Source organism: Ciconia boyciana, chromosome 8 (assembly GCF_034638445.1).
Source record: "Ciconia boyciana chromosome 8, ASM3463844v1, whole genome shotgun sequence".
NCBI lineage: Eukaryota > Metazoa > Chordata > Aves > Ciconiiformes > Ciconiidae > Ciconia > Ciconia boyciana.
In genome coordinates, this window is record NC_132941.1 from 14,259,985 (window position 1) to 14,278,693 (window position 18,709).

The 18,709-nt window shown below is 35.5% G+C and overlaps 1 protein-coding gene across 1 annotated transcript in view; it reads right to left on the reverse strand.

Moving 5' to 3' along the window:
* Window positions 1–3,111: 3,111 nt before the first annotated feature.
* MYO5C (myosin VC) overlaps window positions 3,112–18,709 on the reverse strand; it is a 37,602-nt gene continuing 22,004 nt past the window's right edge. The window contains exons 25-41 of the mRNA XM_072870286.1: window positions 18,466–18,646; window positions 17,786–17,879; window positions 16,876–16,939; window positions 16,715–16,795; window positions 16,149–16,329; window positions 13,519–13,612; window positions 12,897–12,948; window positions 12,514–12,679; window positions 12,169–12,256; window positions 11,355–11,450; window positions 10,238–10,392; window positions 9,007–9,096; window positions 7,565–7,715; window positions 6,871–7,153; window positions 5,660–5,834; window positions 5,074–5,154; window positions 3,112–4,816 (exon numbers count right to left, since the gene is read on the reverse strand). Coding sequence (XP_072726387.1) covers window positions 4,664–4,816; window positions 5,074–5,154; window positions 5,660–5,834; window positions 6,871–7,153; window positions 7,565–7,715; window positions 9,007–9,096; window positions 10,238–10,392; window positions 11,355–11,450; window positions 12,169–12,256; window positions 12,514–12,679; window positions 12,897–12,948; window positions 13,519–13,612; window positions 16,149–16,329; window positions 16,715–16,795; window positions 16,876–16,939; window positions 17,786–17,879; window positions 18,466–18,646 — 2,185 coding nt within the window. The 3' untranslated portion in view covers window positions 3,112–4,663. The remainder of the gene's footprint in view (window positions 4,817–5,073; window positions 5,155–5,659; window positions 5,835–6,870; window positions 7,154–7,564; window positions 7,716–9,006; window positions 9,097–10,237; window positions 10,393–11,354; window positions 11,451–12,168; window positions 12,257–12,513; window positions 12,680–12,896; window positions 12,949–13,518; window positions 13,613–16,148; window positions 16,330–16,714; window positions 16,796–16,875; window positions 16,940–17,785; window positions 17,880–18,465; window positions 18,647–18,709) is intronic.

The following is an 18,709-nucleotide window of genomic DNA, read 5'->3' on the forward strand; positions in this document are numbered from 1 at the left end:
TCTCTGTACGTTTTTCATAGGGAATATGGGAGCTTTCACCACTTCCAAAATGAAAACTTTTAACGTTATTTAGACATGTACATAAATAATGAGTTTATGGCTAACAATTAGAAGCTATTGCAGGAGAGATTTAAATGGAGCAAAAGAAATTCAATGAGCTATGCAGATTTTAGAATTTGTTTGGTTGGACATTATACAAAAATCAAACCAAACTTTATTCTATGCACCTGCCTGCATTCTGCTGCTTATTTTTAAGTATTTCAGTGAACAACTTGAAAAATTAGATTATAAACTCAGAAATCCTGCCCACACTCAAGTCAGTTAAAGTTTTTCTGTTGTCTCCAGGAGATGCATAACTTCATCCCAAAACATGTGGGAAGCAGTCTGTCCTGAAAGGGACTACAGCACATTAATCTGAAATTTGCATGGAGCTTTCAATCAGGTACATGCAGTCAGGGAGGTTTATATGCCATTTGATGAAAAGCAACAAATGTGTCCTGAAGTTTTTAATACATTCTTTTGCAAACAATGAGCCTGAGACCACAAGCTGCCATCCTTTCACAGAGCTTCTCTGTGCTAGTATTGCTCATAGCTTTAAAGTGGATACAGCACCAGGGCTCAGTTCTACTAGATTCTTAAAATTGGACATTTACAACTAAATAACCTGTTATTCCGAGGTTCTTCGAATTAGTGGTTCCCACTGAGGGCAACTCAAGTGACATAATCACAGATTTATACACTTGGTGTGAAGCCTCAAGACACTAGGCCAACTAGATTTTGGGAAGAAAACCTTCACTTCAGAAGAAGTGTAAAATGAAAGTATTACAGGGAGAAATGCCATCTTATTTGAACAAAGTATCATTACTAGATCTAGAGGCTTTAGACAAGGATCTATTAGGCTTGGAATAAATACTCTGGGCAGAATTAATCTTTGATAAAGTGTGAGAATTTGCTGGAGTAACATACAGGATGAATCATACCTGCTATCAGTATTTTAATTCATATGAGATTATTACATATTACAAAATTTTGCTGCAAGAGAAGCCAAAAAATCTTCTGAATAATTAAAAAAGCAGTATTATACCTGAGATTGATTGTGATAATGATGGATTTGTATACTATTTTATAAAGATATAAACTATTTAAACCAAAAAAGTCTAAAAAGATTACAATTTCTTGCGTTGTAGCCTGAAATTTTAAACTTAATAGGTTTTTGAAGTTACACTAGAAATTTAAAAATGATAGCATGGTGAAACATTAAGAAATATGCTACTTACAGAGAAATTCTGTACAATGAATCTCATTGATAAATATCCAGACTTACTCACCTTTTCAAACAGCAAGAACCTGGAGATTCTCAAGATGACTAAATAAGCTGTGTGCAACTGGTAACGTAGAAAGGCAACCTTCCTATTAAGTCTACTTAAAGGGTATTTAAAGCTCAGCCTCTCTGGCTATATCACCTCAGGTCAGTTATGTACTGATGATTATAGTTTAAAGGCTTTATTTTAACTGCCCTCTTTCAGAATATAGAATAAAGAACATAAGCTATTAGGCAAACTAGATCTTACCTGCCTGTTCCATATAGCAGCAATTTTTGGATGGCTTCCAAATGTTAAAGTTTAAACGTACTGGGGATGTGACTAACGACTGATTTTTCCCACTATCAAGCTGACATTCTGACAAATAAAACTGTCAATGTTAAGTGTATCTCATATTCTTAATGAAATTTAAAAGTCAAACAAATTGATTACTGTCCATGTTGGTTCTTTGTTGGATATTCTTTTACTGTTCACCTGTTTTAAGACAATAAATTTAAAATTAGTAAGATTAAAAATTGCTGCTTATTTGCACTCTTTTAAAAAATTTTGGGGAAATTTAAGAAAATACATCTGAAAAAATTTTTTTAAAGTGCTGAAGGTCACACCTACTATTGAGACTCTACTGAAGTCACTGAAATCATGCCATTAGATGTTTGCATTTGATAGTCAAGAGGATCTGAGACAAAATGAGGAAAAAGAAAATAAATTAGGTCTCAGCCCAGCAGAGACTTGAGTAGAGGTAACCTGTCCTAATCTTTTTTATTAGAATCTTATGGGAACACAGGACTGAAAGGGACCACCTATGCTGCCAAGTCCTATTCCCAGAAATTGCAGGAGTCACATGTCTAAACATATCCAAAGATGCCAATAGCATCTTATGCATCTCTCCATAAGCCATTTCAGTGCTTTCCCACTGCAGTAAGGATCATCATTTGACATTTTCCCATTTGAATGAAATAACTTTCTCCTTTACTATCATTCTAGGAAAGTTAACCTTAGTAATGCCTTTTTCATGTATCTGCCTTCACTAAAACTGCTCCTTGTATCTAGAAGAGTTACAGATAACAAACCAAATTGTGTACCTACACACTGGTTGAAGGCATTAATGTCAGCAAAAGCAAGATAACTTTCTGAGAGCATACAGTAGACACCGATCATTTTGAACTTCCTTTTAAAAATATATTTTGTTGTTTGCATACACAGCGTTAATAGCATACTTCACACAAACCTCTCGAAGCGACCTAGCATCACACTGGCAGAACAATTTTCCTTGATCGGCAATTTTTGTCATCAAGACATACATGCCTTCTGATACCTCTATGTGATGTAGACATAAGAGCGTACTGTGATTTTACTCATACCATCCCAGGTAACAGACATACGGCTCTAGTAACTGTAAAAAAAAAAAAAAAGGCTATATACAAATTACAGCAACAAAACTTGCTTGCATTAAAATATTTACAGAAATTCATAAGGAGCCAAGGACAGCATACCATCCTGACAGGAAGATACACAATGTTACAGCAAAGCAACTGGACCATTAAATAAATGCTTATGGTGCAATACAAGACTGACAGTATTCACTAATGTTCACAGTTACAAGTAACTTCTTTCAAATGATCCCATACTGAAAACATAACTATTGCACCACTCAAAACACTACAAATTGATTTAAAAGCTACTTTATTTAACAGATTAAAATACTAGTCTACTTACATGTCTGTGATATTTTGTACAGCTTTTATTGTTATTCAACAAAACACAAAATTTTTCCTTCATATATTTTGAATATATCTCTGGATATCACCATGAATATTTCACTGCACATAGTAAACAATGAGAACACTGAATAGCAAGAATGATTCCTTCTTTTTATTTACAGATTTTTCTGTGAAATTAAACAAGTAGTACTAACACTGTGTAATAAAAAAAACCACATCAATTGTTCCTTCCTGTAATATTTAAATTAACTAAATTAATCAGAATGCCCCAAATATTTCAAAGCTTTAGTACTCAATTTTAATAACTATGTCTAATAGACCAGCTAGAAAACTAGCATTATTTACTGAGGAATTTCTAAGTACAGTCATCATTGTGGTGAGGGGAATGCTGTTTCTCCTGTTGTTCTGACAGGGTCCAGTACTAAATAAAGTTTCTGTTTGTTGCATTCTGACTACAGGGAAAAGGCTGAACAAACCAAAAAGAGGACCACTTCTGCTTCTAAGGATCCTGCAATTGAATTGAAATAAAGATGAAATGTAATTAAGCTTGGTTTATCAGTAAGACCATACCACCGTAGCTGCATTCACTCCTACTCAGTGTCTGGACTGGAAGAGGGAAACAAGCAAAAAAGAAAGGGAGAAAGAAGATGTGCACATGTGTGCACACTCAGTGTATATTCTGAAATATACTGCACTAGAGATGGACCCAAACCAGGAGATGACTCCTGTTTTTTACAGAAACAAGCTTGTAATTCAAACCTGGATCATGACATTAATTTTATATCTGACTTTTCTACTACAATGACCGATATGAAAATCCAGACTTGTCACTGCAGAGAATAAAACTGAAACTGTCTTCAAGAGCAGCACCTGAGCCCTTCCCCTGGCTGAAAGGCTGTCTCGTGTGCCTGAACTGCAATGCAAGCATTCAGTGAGCCAAGCCAGCATGCCTACAAAAAGACAACGTGGGTTTGTAACAGCAATTCCCTTAGACCGATCTTGGTTCCCCAGTTTCAATGTAGCTATTTATGTTGATTTTTTTTTTTAAACAATGGTGGAAGGACCTTCCCTTCCCTCCTACTACAGTCTTCTGAAGGAACTGTTATAGAAGGCTTCTTTTATGAAAGGAATAAAGGTATAAGAAGTATAGAAGGGTGAAAGCTACTGTAAAACAGATCCAGTATATCAAGGCAATGAATAGAATTACCTTGGGGAAAAAAAAAATTTCATTACAGGAGGTGAAGGCAAGGAAAATTGTAAACTAATATTTATCACGTCAGTCTTCCCCTCTGTCAGTGCTGACAGGGCACCAATGCAAACTTGTCAGATAAATGCTTTTCTTGTCAGGTTTGGGCTAAAAAACTGTATGGTTAGCTTTGTGTCCAGCTGATGATATAAAGTCATCATTGTAGGACTGTAATGAAGGGAGAAGAGTAAGAAAAGAAAGAATGAAATCACAAGCTGAAATTATTCCTACTTGTTAAGTCTTGACTCAAGAACAAGTTTTTAACAGTTCAATTCACTGCAAGCTGACATACTATCCACCAGCTGGAAAAATGAACCATGAAAGTCTGCCTGTCTTTATATAGTCTCTGAGGAAATACCAATGCATTGGTTTTATTAAACCCTTGTGAGAAAGCCAACTTTGAAGCTGCTGGGGACTTGTATCATTTCCAAGGCATGTGGAGAGGGGGTGAAAGGAAACGTCACTTGAAAGAGATATTTGGTATCAATCATCAACTGTGGAACATCCTCACGATTGTTTAGCATAGCCTGAAATTATAACAGAAAGGGTAAGAAAATACTGTATTAAGAATCAAAGCAAAAACAGTACATTGTTTGCTTCCCATTGCAAATCTGCTTTCACATGACGTTAAGGAGACTTGTTTTGATCAGTTCCAAATGTCTAGAAACTAAGCAACTTAGTAATAATATGATGTAAAGGTCAAGTATAACTACATAGCATCAAAAACTGTGTATACAAAGTATCCTGTAACTTGAATATGAGAAATGATAGCTGTAGCTCTTACCTGGACTTTACGAACAAATGATGGAGTCACTCTTTTCTCAAAATCATCTATTGGAGTGTATGAGTTGAGGATCTTAACTATCTGTTCAAGTTACAAAAGACTATTTTAGTATGTCACAAAAAGAAGAAAGCATTAATATGACATCTTTATTGATATTTAATGGAAGATTCAGTAAGGAATTTTACAATAAAGAGAGAATTTTGACTGGTCACCTAATGAGTTGTTACATATATGATGATTGCTATGACTCATTTCCAGATGTGTCAGCAGGATCAAGGAGATGTAGAAAAAGCTGAATCAATTAAGGGAAACAACAAAAAAAGCCTGTGACAAAGTAAACAAAATACACTGTGGAATAAAAACATGGGACAGAACAAAGCAGGCAAGTATTCACCACAGGAGCAGTTAAAATGCTAACTATCAGGAATAGGGAGTTAAAAAAATTCAGTTTAACAAGTGGTGATGTGGAATGCTGAGGAATGCTATTTTTATCAAATGAAAGGCCAATAGCTCTTTGCAACAAATTATTTTAGATAGCTAAGATTCTACAATTGGTGCTGCCAGAAGAAAACAGATGGTTCATTACCTGCACAGTAGAAAGAGATGTGCAGTGTTCACATATTTCCTTGGCATCATCATCTGTGATCTTTTTGACCTGAAGAAGCCAGGCTGCTTGAGATAGAGGCTCCAAAGTTTCTTTGGCATTGCTGCTTTGAAGATTCTTGTCCTTCAGCCATTCTTCCAAGTAGCTGATATTACATCTGGGTTAAACCATGAATGGACAACAGAAATGTCAGGTTCCCCCTAACAAGCATGTTACATTAGAGACTTCTAAAGAAGCAATGCTCCTCCAATGCAGTGTTCAAATTCATACATTTTAAGTTAAAAACCATACCTGTAGATCATAAAAAAAAAATCAAACAATTAATAGCTTATTGATCTATAAGTTTAATCCCTCGTCTATTTCAATCCTTTTTATTTTTTTTATTTCTTAAAGCTTGGATAATAGAAAGCAAATTATTAGTTTAGCTGTTTACAGAAAATTATTAATATATACTGGCATTGCCTATTATACTGTAGCACTATATGTCTTCAAAATATTCATTTACAACTGAACTTATACAGGAAATGAGAACAATCTTTGCACATTACAAAGCAGGGCTGGGCTTATAACTGATGACCTAAAGGTTAAAGCAGCTTTCTTCTAGTAATATTCCCAGATGGGTCAAGATTTTACTGATTCTTTCACCTTAGTCTGCAGACTGTCTAATGGAGAACAAATGAACTGTATCTTCTGCATAACAGTTAGGAGCATGTTCTCTTGATGCTCGTAACAAGACAGATGATGCCCAGTCTAAACCCTCAAAGGCTCTGTCTCAGTGCCTTTCTCGTCACAGAGCATGAGAAATGCAAGTCAGTTTTTGTCTGTCTGCTAGCCAGGGGACACTGCACCTGTTTATTATAGTAAGAAAGAATTAAAAATACTGTTCATCACATCATGAGTGAACTATCGTGGAAAGAATCCTAAACATGTCTGACTTTAAACTCCAGACTGTAATTTTCTCTGTCTTTTCCTCCATTAGTGTTTCCATGGAAAGAACAATTTGTAATATGTTATGTTGAGAAAGCTCAGCCCAAAAGGCAAAGATATATTTTTTCAAAAAGAGTAAAAAACAATTACCTACTTCCAATAGAACGGTTACAGAATATCCAGTGACTTAGCAATAAAGGATGTTACATAAAAGTGTTAAAAAGTCATTCTCAAGCAACTGCTTGTTGAAACTTTACTGGCTTTACCTTATCTGCATTCCTTTTCTACAAGAGCACATGTCCTTGCGGAGGAAGAGACTATTGAGGGTGATAGCGCCAATCAGAAAGAAAAGCTGCTTCACTGCCTGCTTTAGAAGCTCAGAGTCCAAGCCATTCTGGCACATAGTACTATAAAAATAGCTGAGCTGTTGCAGAATAGAGGTCATTGTGTAGGTATCCGTGTCGTCTATACTAGAAGAACGTTTACGGAACCCTGTAGGTTTTAAGCCAGAAATTCCCTGAAGACTTTCGTATTCCAGCATGCCTGGTACTGAAAGACAACAGAAAATAACTGATAAGACCAACACCCCTGAGGCTCCTTTTAGTTATGTTAACTTAATTATTGAACAAAACCTACTTTCAGGATATTTTAAAAGTTAAATGATACAAGAAAAATAAGATACTGACAAAGGCTTCTGGAACACATTAATTTTAAAAAGCTTTTTGTTTTTGTAGAATGTTGATCTGTTTCAAAGCATTATCCCACACCAGGAAATGTGAGGAAGAAGTCTTTCCAAACCCTGTGGGGATATACCATTCAGTAGAATTTATATGTGCAAAACCATGTATGTATAAATCAACAGGAGAAAGAAGTCTGTCCCATCCTTTGCCTTCATGTATAAGCTTTACTCCTATACTTCACAAGATACATTTAAGTCTGTTTGGGTCACTTCTGTCTTACCGATCATGGGCTGAATGTTGTTCTCCATTACAATAATGAATTGGTGATAGATACGAATGGCCAAATCACTAAGAATTTGTCTGTATTCTGAGAGATCAAAATGCTTCAAACAGTTCTTATTCTGACGTGGAGTGTTACATTTCACAAATTCCTACAAGTAAGTTGTAAATATAATTATTAGAAATCACATAACATTATAATTATAAATTGTTACTATAACGTAATGTGTATATTAGAGTAATTCATTCCATCTCTGGCTGAACACAGTCTCAGAATGAGTCAAAGCTACAGCCAACTTCAATAGATGCTTCCAGTTCTGGGTTTCCTGTACTTAATTTTCCAGTTTATGTTGATGTTTACTCTGTTCCTAAAGCCTGTTAAAGCCAAAGGAAAGACATGCATAGATTTCAATGAACTTTGGAGCAATTCCTAGATCACTTAAACAGAAAGCAAACTCCACCCTCTCACCCCACCCCCACAAAAAAAGAAAAAAAATGCAGTTTTTAAACTATGTTAGCAAAAAAAAAAAATTACATTTTATTGCTGCAAAGGAATCTCATTTTTGGACTTTTCATTAGGAAAGTTCTAACTTCAAAAGTCTAGACTGAATTCTAAGTTGTGTAAAGTCTTGAATGTTCATTACAAATATAGATTAAAACTCTAAATTCTGCATTCAGACCTTTCCCTACTGTTGCAACTAAATTATAAAAGACTGTTATTAATTAAGTTTAAATGTTTTCAATTCTCCACTGCTCTTTAGATGTTACCGATATGACCACAAGAGGGAGTATCGTTGTTTAGACAGTACATGGTTACTGTGATTCCAAGGCTTTGTGGTACCTCTTTGCTTTACTCCTGAAGACTGTTCTTATGTGTCTATGCAATTTCAGTTCGGTCTACCTAAGTTTATAAAACCTAGCAATAAAATATAGTAAGAGTTTGCAGTTTAAAACAATTCAGAATAATTTTGTATTTCAGGATAAAACTTAGATTAAACAAGCAAGTGAAATATGGAAAAAATTGTTATTTTATTGTTTAGTTCCTTTCCTGAGGTTTTCTCTGTAATCTCATATTGGTAGCAGTAGGTGTTTGAATGGTCACAATTATTAAATAGTAAAACTGTTTTTTATATGTATATGTAGCTGGACATCTGAAGTCCAGCTCACATTAAATTACTGTGAAAGAGTTCAAATTAAGTAGCAGTTTCCACTTCATGTCTTTAACCTACTTTAGCACTTTAATGTTTCCTTGATTTGTTAGTTCTATACTGTCTTATTATTCATGTAAGATATATAACACCACTGCAGAGCAATATGAATATCTAAATATCTGGAAGGAACAGTGGTGAGCTGGTGAATAATCATCTACTACCACTATTTTTAATTCCAATTAAAGTCTGTCACAAGTAAAGTAATGGAATTATTTGATTAAATCATTCCTACCTCTTCCCCGCTGTACTGCTTCAAACAGTTAAGAAAATAATATGTATTGGAAAGCCAAAACGACAACATCTCAAAGTCTTCTGAATGTTCCTGAAAATGGTAAGTAATGCAATTTTATAATGGTACTGTCTCATGAAGTTAATTTAATAACTAAACTTAAGACCATTACAGAATTGGTATAATAAAACCCATATATAACAGAAGGAGCATACAGCATCTATAACATGCTAGCTGAACAAATCATGCTGTATTTTCAGGCTAATATACATATAGCAAAGATCCCTCTTTTATCTGGTAAACACTGTTTAGGTCTTCTTAAATGACAGACTGGCTAAATAAGTCTGAACCAAACAGTTTTACACATTTCTATGTATAGTGTTGTAGTATACTGGAGGCCTTCCTGCAAAAAAGTGTGAACAATGTCTGTATACACAAATGAAACTGAACTACATAAAAACACAATTCTAACTATGTGCAAGTATGTTTTATTTTTTTTAGCCAAGTAAGCACAAGCCTTTCTAATGGATAACCTGTGGTATAAATTGGTTCATGAACAAACTATAGGCATTCTGTATACAACACATTCAACTGCATAAACCATAGTCCATTCCTGTCTGTGCTACAAAGCATCCCTGGTGTTTTATTGCATTCTAAATCCATAATAAAGCATTCACATAGCTGAATTTGTTATGTAGATGACACAACAGGCTAACAATTATTGTTTATAACTTGATCTTGTAAACTGGCTGGCAACATAACTTTAATCATTTCGGTATTAATGCTGCAGTACCAAACGGCATGTCAAAAAAACATTACACTAGTAGAACAGCAGTGTAAAAACCTCTTAAAATTCCGATACCTGCCTGCTACCAAACATACTAACCTTCATTTCTGTCTATCTGACTTTTACCAGTGTCGAAAACACAGGTACACTTCACCTAATCAGCTACTCATTGTAAAATGTAAAATACTTTAAATGATTTTGTCAACAAGCTCTTCAGATAAAAATAATTTCTGTTAATGCATTCTGTGTTCACCACAGTAGAACCTTACCTGGAGGCTTTACAGGGATACTACTACAAACTTCAAAAAGAGTGTCACTAATGATTATTACTGTATTATAGGAATACTAACAAATGAAAGTGTGAGCATTCCCCAGGTACTACGCATGCATCTTGTAAACCTTACATTAAAAATCAAAAAGTACAGTACAGACAAACATAATTCCTACCTTAACAACTTGTTTGATACCATCAATGGTTACATTCATGAAAGATTTCAGCATGTCAGCATCATTCAGATAATCTGCATACCTCACACACATGAACAGGATGTGAGCTGGAAGGCCAGGTATCATATTAACTACAACTCCACGTGGCTTTAAATCTGCATAAAGGAGAGTCATCAGGTTTACTATATAAAACTTCAACAATTCAGTGTATCATTCTGAAAAAGACAAGCACTATGAGGTTTATTTCTTCTGTGACCAGTCACTTGATAATTGATTTACTGATTAATTGCTTGTTTCTGAAAACTTCTGTAACAGTATTGTTCATATAAGAGTATTAATTAAGTTTTCCAGAGTAATAGGAGAGCACTGTAGCAAATTCTAAGGTTCACCATGGGATACGCCAGACAGGACAACTTCAAAAAGCAATCTGCATTTAACTATCCACTGGAGGCACCACCACATTCTGGCATTGCTTAATGATACACCTTTGTTCACAAAGACATAAACATTCACAAGGCTGAAGTAGATGAGAAGAAAAGGAAGATGTTGTTTCCAAGCAGTAGTTTTTAAGGGTACTAATGTACATGCAAAATTTGTTGATTTACTATTAATTGTGAGCTAATGCAAAAAGCTGGTTTGGCAGTAAGACTGATATTGTGAAGTAACTCAGAGGAAGGACAAAATTCCTCTACAGGAGACACACAAAAGTATAGTTCCCTTAAGTGAAGAGAATGATATGGAAAGGACAGACAGGAGAGTAATCCATCACACATGGATATAAGCCCAATGACTTACAGACTTAGTAGATGACCAGGGAGAAAGTAAATTCAAGTCCCTGGAGTGCTCTTGAGATTTACAGCTTTATAAGTGAATAAATAACATGAAAGACAATAGAGTCATACAAATGATTTTTATGCAGATAAAGCACTTCTTTATTTGAAATGACTGGCAGTAGAAAAAGAGCAATACAGAGCCTCCAAGTCATATTGGTGGTAAGAGGGTGGAAAAAAGGCAACTTTATGTTCAAAGTGAAATATAGCGCCTTGTAGTTTTTGTTGTTGTGTTCTACACTGAATATCTTTGACTACTGATATAATTTGAAGTGTTACTAAAATACCGAGGATCAGATTTTGAATGATCCTTTCTTCATCCTCTTTTTTGTACTCCATCATTCCAATGTACTCTTTGGACAAAGTTGGCACATGAGCTTCAGCTGTCAAACACAAAAGCACTGTTACCTGCAGGTAAACGGCTAAGCTAACGTTCACATTAGAACTAACTACTGGAGGAAAATAGTTTTCTCTGTAATAAACATAGTATGGGCCCTGTTCACAATAACGTTCTTAGCTTACGGTTCCAAGCATTATGAGTTAAATAACATTAATATTATTAATGTGATTAGTCTCACTGGATTCAGTGAAATTACTTGCACTAATAAGACAAATAAACAGTAACAACACAGCTCTACATTAGTCACCCCTGCAATGTTTTGAAGTGTATTCTACAGTGAAGAATTACTTGCTATATAAGAACTTTGTACAAACTAATTTCAAATCAGGAACCATCTGCCATTTGAAGGTCATGGGAGGAGCTACTCATCTGATGCAAAACTAACATTCTGTTGGCTCACAGACAGTTTGCGTGAGGGTATGTATTAAATTTTGTTGACAGAACCTGACGCCCCAGCTTAATCTTTTATCATATAGTCTAGGTCCCATATGTGCCCATTATTAGCTGGAAAAAAAAAAATAAAGGAAAGGGCTTTTATATAATTTCTGTTGATGGTTCCCTGGCACTTTTTTCTGAGGTTTTAAAATTTCTAACCCCACCCCAAACCCTACCTTTTTCTTTTTTAAAAATATACTTTCAAACACACACTGAACATCCAAATCTGTATTAAAAAAAAAAAAAATCACGTAACAATATCTTACTTTTTTCAATAGTCTTGGTAAGAGTTTTGATCTGATCCTCCAATTTTTTTATTATTCTGTCTTTCATGTCTAGTTTTTCTTCAAGATCCTGTAATAATCAAAGTCAGTGAGTTCAGAGCAACCATAATTAAAAAATGTCTTCTACTGCTACATGTTATTGCCACAATTAAAGAGCACTATGATGTGCTTTTACTTATATTTGGTTGAAGAAACATGAAACCTTCATAGCTTTTTTCTCCCCCAATGAATTGAGAAAACATCCCGCCCGTACCATGAAACCATGATTTCTTTCTTTTTATCCTGCATTTCAGGTACAGTTTCTTAATGACAGTTTCATTTCCTCACCATGTTTTCCACAGTAAGTCGAGTTGTTTCTTGCTTTATCTTGCTTTTTACTTCATCCTGGATTTCCTCTTGCGTCAAACCATTGCTCAGCCCCTCAATTTCTTGGGTTGTGACTTTCAGCCTCTCTTTTTCTTTTATGTCTGTTTCATTCTTTGCCTCATTTGTTCTAAGAATAGATAGATAGAAAGCTTTGTCTCTTATTCTTCTTTTGTTAACGCATAGTCGTATCATACTTGTCCATTACTTACTAACTGTACACAAGGCTGTAAGGCAAAGCTTATATTGGATGTGGTACTTTAAAAAGTTTAAGTGACTTTGTTACCCCAGCTTATGGCAACTACATTTCTTACATTAAAAAAAAAAAAAAAGATATATATATTTACCGTGTTTGTGTTCTATCCCCTTCTAGCTCATAAGGCAGCCGATTAGACATCTCTTTCATTTTTTTCAGTAATAATTAGCAACAAAACCCAAAACAAAAGAAAAACAACAAAATCATGTTTGCTTACTGTTCTGTACTAGTATTCAGTAAATCTCTTACACTTTCAAACAAGCAAATTTAGCAAGAACTTTTCCCTCTGTCTCCCACTCTGATTTTTTCAACACCCTCTGAAGTCCACCTCACAGAGTATGCCTTAAGTTCCAAAACATCCTTCCTTTTTATGATTGTTTCCAAAGGGCATACTCCATTACACGTATTCTTAGCAGAGCCTTACTGAATACACTTGCAGACATGCAAACCATAGAACTGAATGACCTAAAGAAGGTTAAAAAAAAGAAAAAAATGCACATACCTGCATATATTTTATTCTTTAATAACACAGATATAAACTACACAACACATTTTTTTCATCATGTTTCTTATATTTTACTAGCAAGAAAGTAAGTAATAAGGCAATGAAGTTATCATGTAATATTGCTTCAGCTTGTAAAAATTCAAATACAGGGAATTCATCATGTTCATCTTAAACAACTGTAAGACTAGGGACTATACTGGTACTTTACCTTTCAACTTTACAGTCTGTTCTTGAAGACGGTTTTCAAGATCCAATTTTTGATTTTCAAGTTCAGAAACTTGCTGTTTAAGATCTGGGATCACCTTTTAGAGAAAAAGGAGATTTGTGTATTTCAGTGCCTGCCTTCTTTTCAAATGTCTGCAATAGTTCCTATGATACTGGAAGACCTTCAACTGCAAATAGTCAAAGACTGGGGAGACACTGTGAGGGAGTACTGCTACCTGCTTGCCTGACTCGTTTAACTTTTCTGGAGGCATCTGCTGCTGACCACTCTTAAAAATGAGATAGTGAGCTAACTAAATGTTTGGACTGGCCCAGTACTACCATTCTTCTGTTCTAGTTTAAAGGAAATTGCACCGTGGCTTTAATTTCCCTAGCTCAATTAACATTGGAAAAAAACTCGGTATGTAATAAAATATTTTTTTAAAAATAACATTATAAGTAACTTTTCCTTATATTTTCAATTTTAGTAACTTTGTTTTGAAAATATTTCTTTAGTTATTTTTCACTCAGCAGAAAAATAATATGGTATATACTATCTTCTGGAATAACAGCACTTCCTTGTGTTAGACAGGTTTTACACAGTACTAATAATTAGACTCTTAAGCCTTGCTGCAATTTGTTAGCAAATTGATATGCTTAGCTGCCCTCTAGTGGGGAGAGCCTCAGTACTGCACAAAACCGTAACCACCATAAATCCCACAGGCATCTGTTTTTCCCCTATCAAATCATAGAACTTGTCAACGTGAGAGACAGAAAGAGCTTTAAAGAGGCTTCTGAGAAAAAGATGCTAATTTCTGTCCTCTTATGCGGAGCGGCTGAGGGAACTGAGGTTGTTTAGCCTGGAGAAAAGGAGGCTGAGGGGAGACCTTATTGCTCTCTACAGCTACCTGAAAGGAGGTTGTAGAGAGGTGGGGGTCAGTCTCTTCTCCCAGGTAACAAGTGATAGGACGAGAGGAAATGGCCTCAAGTTGCGCCAGGGGAGGTTTAGACTGGATATTAGGAAATTTTACTTCACTGAAAGGATTGTCAAGCATTGGAACAGGCTGCCCAGGGAAGTGGTTGAGTCGCCAACCCTGGAGGTATTTAAAAGACGTTTGGATGAGGCGTTTAGGGACATGGTATAGTGGCGGACTTTGTAGTGTTAGGTTTACAGTTGGACTTGATCTTCAAGGTCTTTTCCAACCTATACAATTTGGTGATTCTGTGACTACAGGGAAAGAACGAAGTAACTGAATTCTGAACTTGAATGCCTCAGTACAAGGAAAACTGAAGCTGGTTGCTGTGGGTTGACTCTGTCTGGCCAGCAGCCAAGCACCCACAGAAATGCTCACTCCCTGCCTACCCCCACCCCATGGCCCAGCAGAACAAGGAAGAGAACAGGAAGAGCAGAAGCAAGAAAATGTCTGGGTCAAGATAAAGTCAAGATAGAGCCAAACACCCCTTTTCTTCTTCCTCTACCTCAGTTTTTATAGCTGAGTATGACAGTATATGGCGGGGGATATCCTGGTCAGCTCAGGTCGGCTGTCCAGGCTGTGTGCCCTCCCAACTTCTTGCCCACCGCCAGCTTAACTTGCTGAGGTGAGGCAGAGTAGGAAACAGAGAAAGCCTTGACACTGTGCAAGCTCTGTTCAGCAACAGCCAAAACACTGTCATGTTATCAATGCTGTTTTACTCACAAATCCAAAATGCAGCATCATACAGACTGCTACAAAGAAAGTTAACTCCATCTCAGACAGACCCAGTATACTGTTATAATACTGACCCACAGAAAGTTACAGTATCACAAAACTGCTTTTCATTAAGTCTGAAATACCAAAAGTGTTCCATCAGAAAAATACATGGCCTGACCAAAAAAAAGCTATTTTTTTAAATTATCAGATGAGAAGTTTAAATTAGGTAGGTATTAAAAACGGTACGGTGACCTAACTTTCTGGTCACTGCTAAACCTCCGATTCATTTTTTAGTTAAACTTCTGTGTAAATAAAAAAACCTAAATAAATACTTGTTTCTTCATTACTTCCAGTATAAAGCTGCATATCTGTAGAAATTATTACACCCCTTAAAAGTTCCTCGCATTGTTGAGAAACTGCAAAAAGCACAACCAAAATATTTGTATGAACTCAGGATTGGAGAACCTGGCAACATTTTGAAGGTCAAAACATCTTTTATAAAATCTAAATATTCAGCCACATAAGTGTACAAGGGTTCAAACGCATTCTAAAGACTCTCAGTGTCTCCCTAGCTATCAACAGCAGAAGCCAAAGCCTGTGTGCGCTACACACCAAGTCAGAGTTTGTAAAATGGTATTTTGCCATTCTGTGATTAGAATAAAATCTCAGTTCAAGTTTACGCAAAAGCAAAGGGAAAAAGACTCTGTGAGGCTGCCCCAACAAGCTGTACACTCAGACAATAAATTTGGCTGCCTCCTAACAGACTACCCCAGCATGCAGGGAAAGAGCCTGTATGGATGTGCAATCTTAGATGGCCCTATCTGTTCAAGCCTTGAGATTTCAAGGACATGGCCACAAGATTTTGAGGGCTTTGTGCCACAAACACATTTGGATTGTATTACTAAGTAACAAAAATATATTTTGCTTTACTACACCTTGATCTTACCAGGTTTTCTGAAGTTAGCCTGCTAACTTCAAGTCGAATACCATCATTTATGTCATTTTCCTCTCGAAATAATTTTTGTAGATGATTAATATCTTGGCTAAGGTGTTCAACTTTGAAGTTCAAACCTTCAATCTCCTTTTCATATATTTCTTTCTGAGACTGGAAATGACTTTCCAATACTCTATTAAAAAAAGGGAGAAAGAACATGGCAGATGTAGTACGGCCTCTATATTAAACTTGACCCATTGCATAAAGTGAAAACAAAGTACTGTGGTTAACACGCAGACATTCCATTACATCACCTGTGCATTAAAGGAGTTGAAAGTTATGCATGGTATCTCAGAGGAAACATATTTCCCCAACTGACACATACACACTTATCTCACTGACTTAGTAAAGTTTGTTAAAGTGATTCTGAGCTGCTCAGCCCGTCATATAGTGTAGCGTTTGTTCATTTCTTAAACAGATGTTCACTATTGCACTGTCAAATTAGTTACTCACTGATCTTTCCGTTTATTTTCTAGACCACAGCCGGAGTTATAAAAACACCGAAGAACTGAACTAACCTTGTAGCTTTTTTCAAGCCCTCGTAAGCAAACCACAGTTCTCCATCCTCATTTAAGTGTTCCAAATCCTCCACAGAGAGTCTAGAATACAAGGCAGTATCATGGAGGTGAACAAAATGCATTTCTTGAGCTTTTTTAAAGAGATGTCAGAACAAAATTACCTGCTTCTTACATCTTCAAAATCATAACTTTCAAGAAGCTGTTTTGTAACTTCTGACATCTTTTCTGGAAAAACAATGTTTATTACATGAATAATTTTCTCTGCACATTTCAAATTAAGTTTGATTATACAAATCAAACCAACCTCTTCCTAAATCTACAAGGTTCTTTCCTGGTACTAAGTAAATATATCTGATTTACTACAAGAATATGACGAGGGACTTGGTTCTACTTCTGGACATGTAAGGTGCACTAGATAGGTATACCACCAATATTATTGTTTTTCTAAACACATCAAACTTTCAATGCAAAGTTACACCTTTCTGTTCTGAATCTGGACAACTGCTAGAGTTGTACAGATGATTTGTCATCTAGTGCTAGGTTACTGCATTAAATGCTGCAGACACAGGTTTGCTCTATGACATTGTTAGCATTGAACAAAGTGCACGACAGCAGTACTTCTTATTAAGTACCTTTTCCCAAAGAGAGCCCAACTCAGCAAGTTATTTAAGCGTATTTGACATTTATTGGGCCTAAGGTTAAAGACAGGATGAATGAAAGCTAGGTAATGTGTTGTTTCCATATTCTTGGGTCTCTACAAGCTACTTGTTAAATTCTAAGTGAAGTTTAAGTTATTAGTATAGATTTTTAAACCCAAAGGAGAAATGTTTGAAATCAGAGTTTCTTCAAAAGGGTACCCGAGATCTCAGTATTCAGTGACCACTTTGTAAAGCTCACCTGTTAGGTTTTTTTTTCCCCCTTGCAAGTAAAGGTATGAATAGAATGAAATCACTATGGGATGGGAAAGAGAACTGGGTTTTTGTCAAAGCTAACATGGAAGAAATCAATTTAAACTGGCCTGGTTCATATTGTACTTGGTAAGTTCTCTGAATTATCTGGTATGTAGCTTACCCCTCAATTCTCGCTTCTGTGACTGGGCCTGCTTTTCAACATCCAATTTTTGTGTCTGCAACAGTTCAATTTCCTTTTGCAACTCAGGTATTTTCTAAATCAAACAAAAATTATAGACTGAGACAAGGAGTGAATGACAAGGGCTGAGTATCAGTTAAATCAAAGATAATTATCATTAAGAACAAGTTCATATGGTAAAAGGCTTAAAATATGTTGTCTTTAAAGCATCTGGTTCTCGGGCATCAGAGCAGAACAGTAATGTGATGTAGTGAAAACATGTATGTGTCATGGAATTGACTCAGAGAAAAAAATGTTACTTTACGCAAAAGTACTGTTTTCAGCTTCAGTTTATAAACTACATTTGTGGAAAAACCCCTGAGAAACTAATAGTTTCTTGGAAAAAGGAAGAAAAAAAGATCCATAGATTTAAACGTAAAAATACTCAGGCACAATTAGTCTTCAAAACATGACTTATTTCTGTGAGCAATAACTTATTCATATTGTGTACTACATGAAAACAATGCAACATAGTGGTGTATCAAATACAGCTTATTAAGAACAACTTCTAAAAATGCACTGGAGATAAGAAAATTAGTGAAGATAATCTATAAATAAAACACCCACATTCTCTACTTGCTTTATCTAGCAAAGACTCCAAAATGAAATGCGTCATACTTTACCTGTGCTTGTTTTGTAAGTTGTCCTACTTCCATTTTCAAGCCATCCTGAATGACAATTTCTTGTTGAATTTGATGTTGTAGCTGAGTTTTTTCTTCTTTTAGAATCTTAATTTCTCTCTTGAGCAATTCAATCTCCTTTTCATAGTCCTGCTTCTGATTTTGGAAATTTTTCTCAAGTATCCTAAACAAGACAATGAAAAGGTGGTTTTATTTTCCTACATTCATAAGTGAAAGAGTGGGCTTT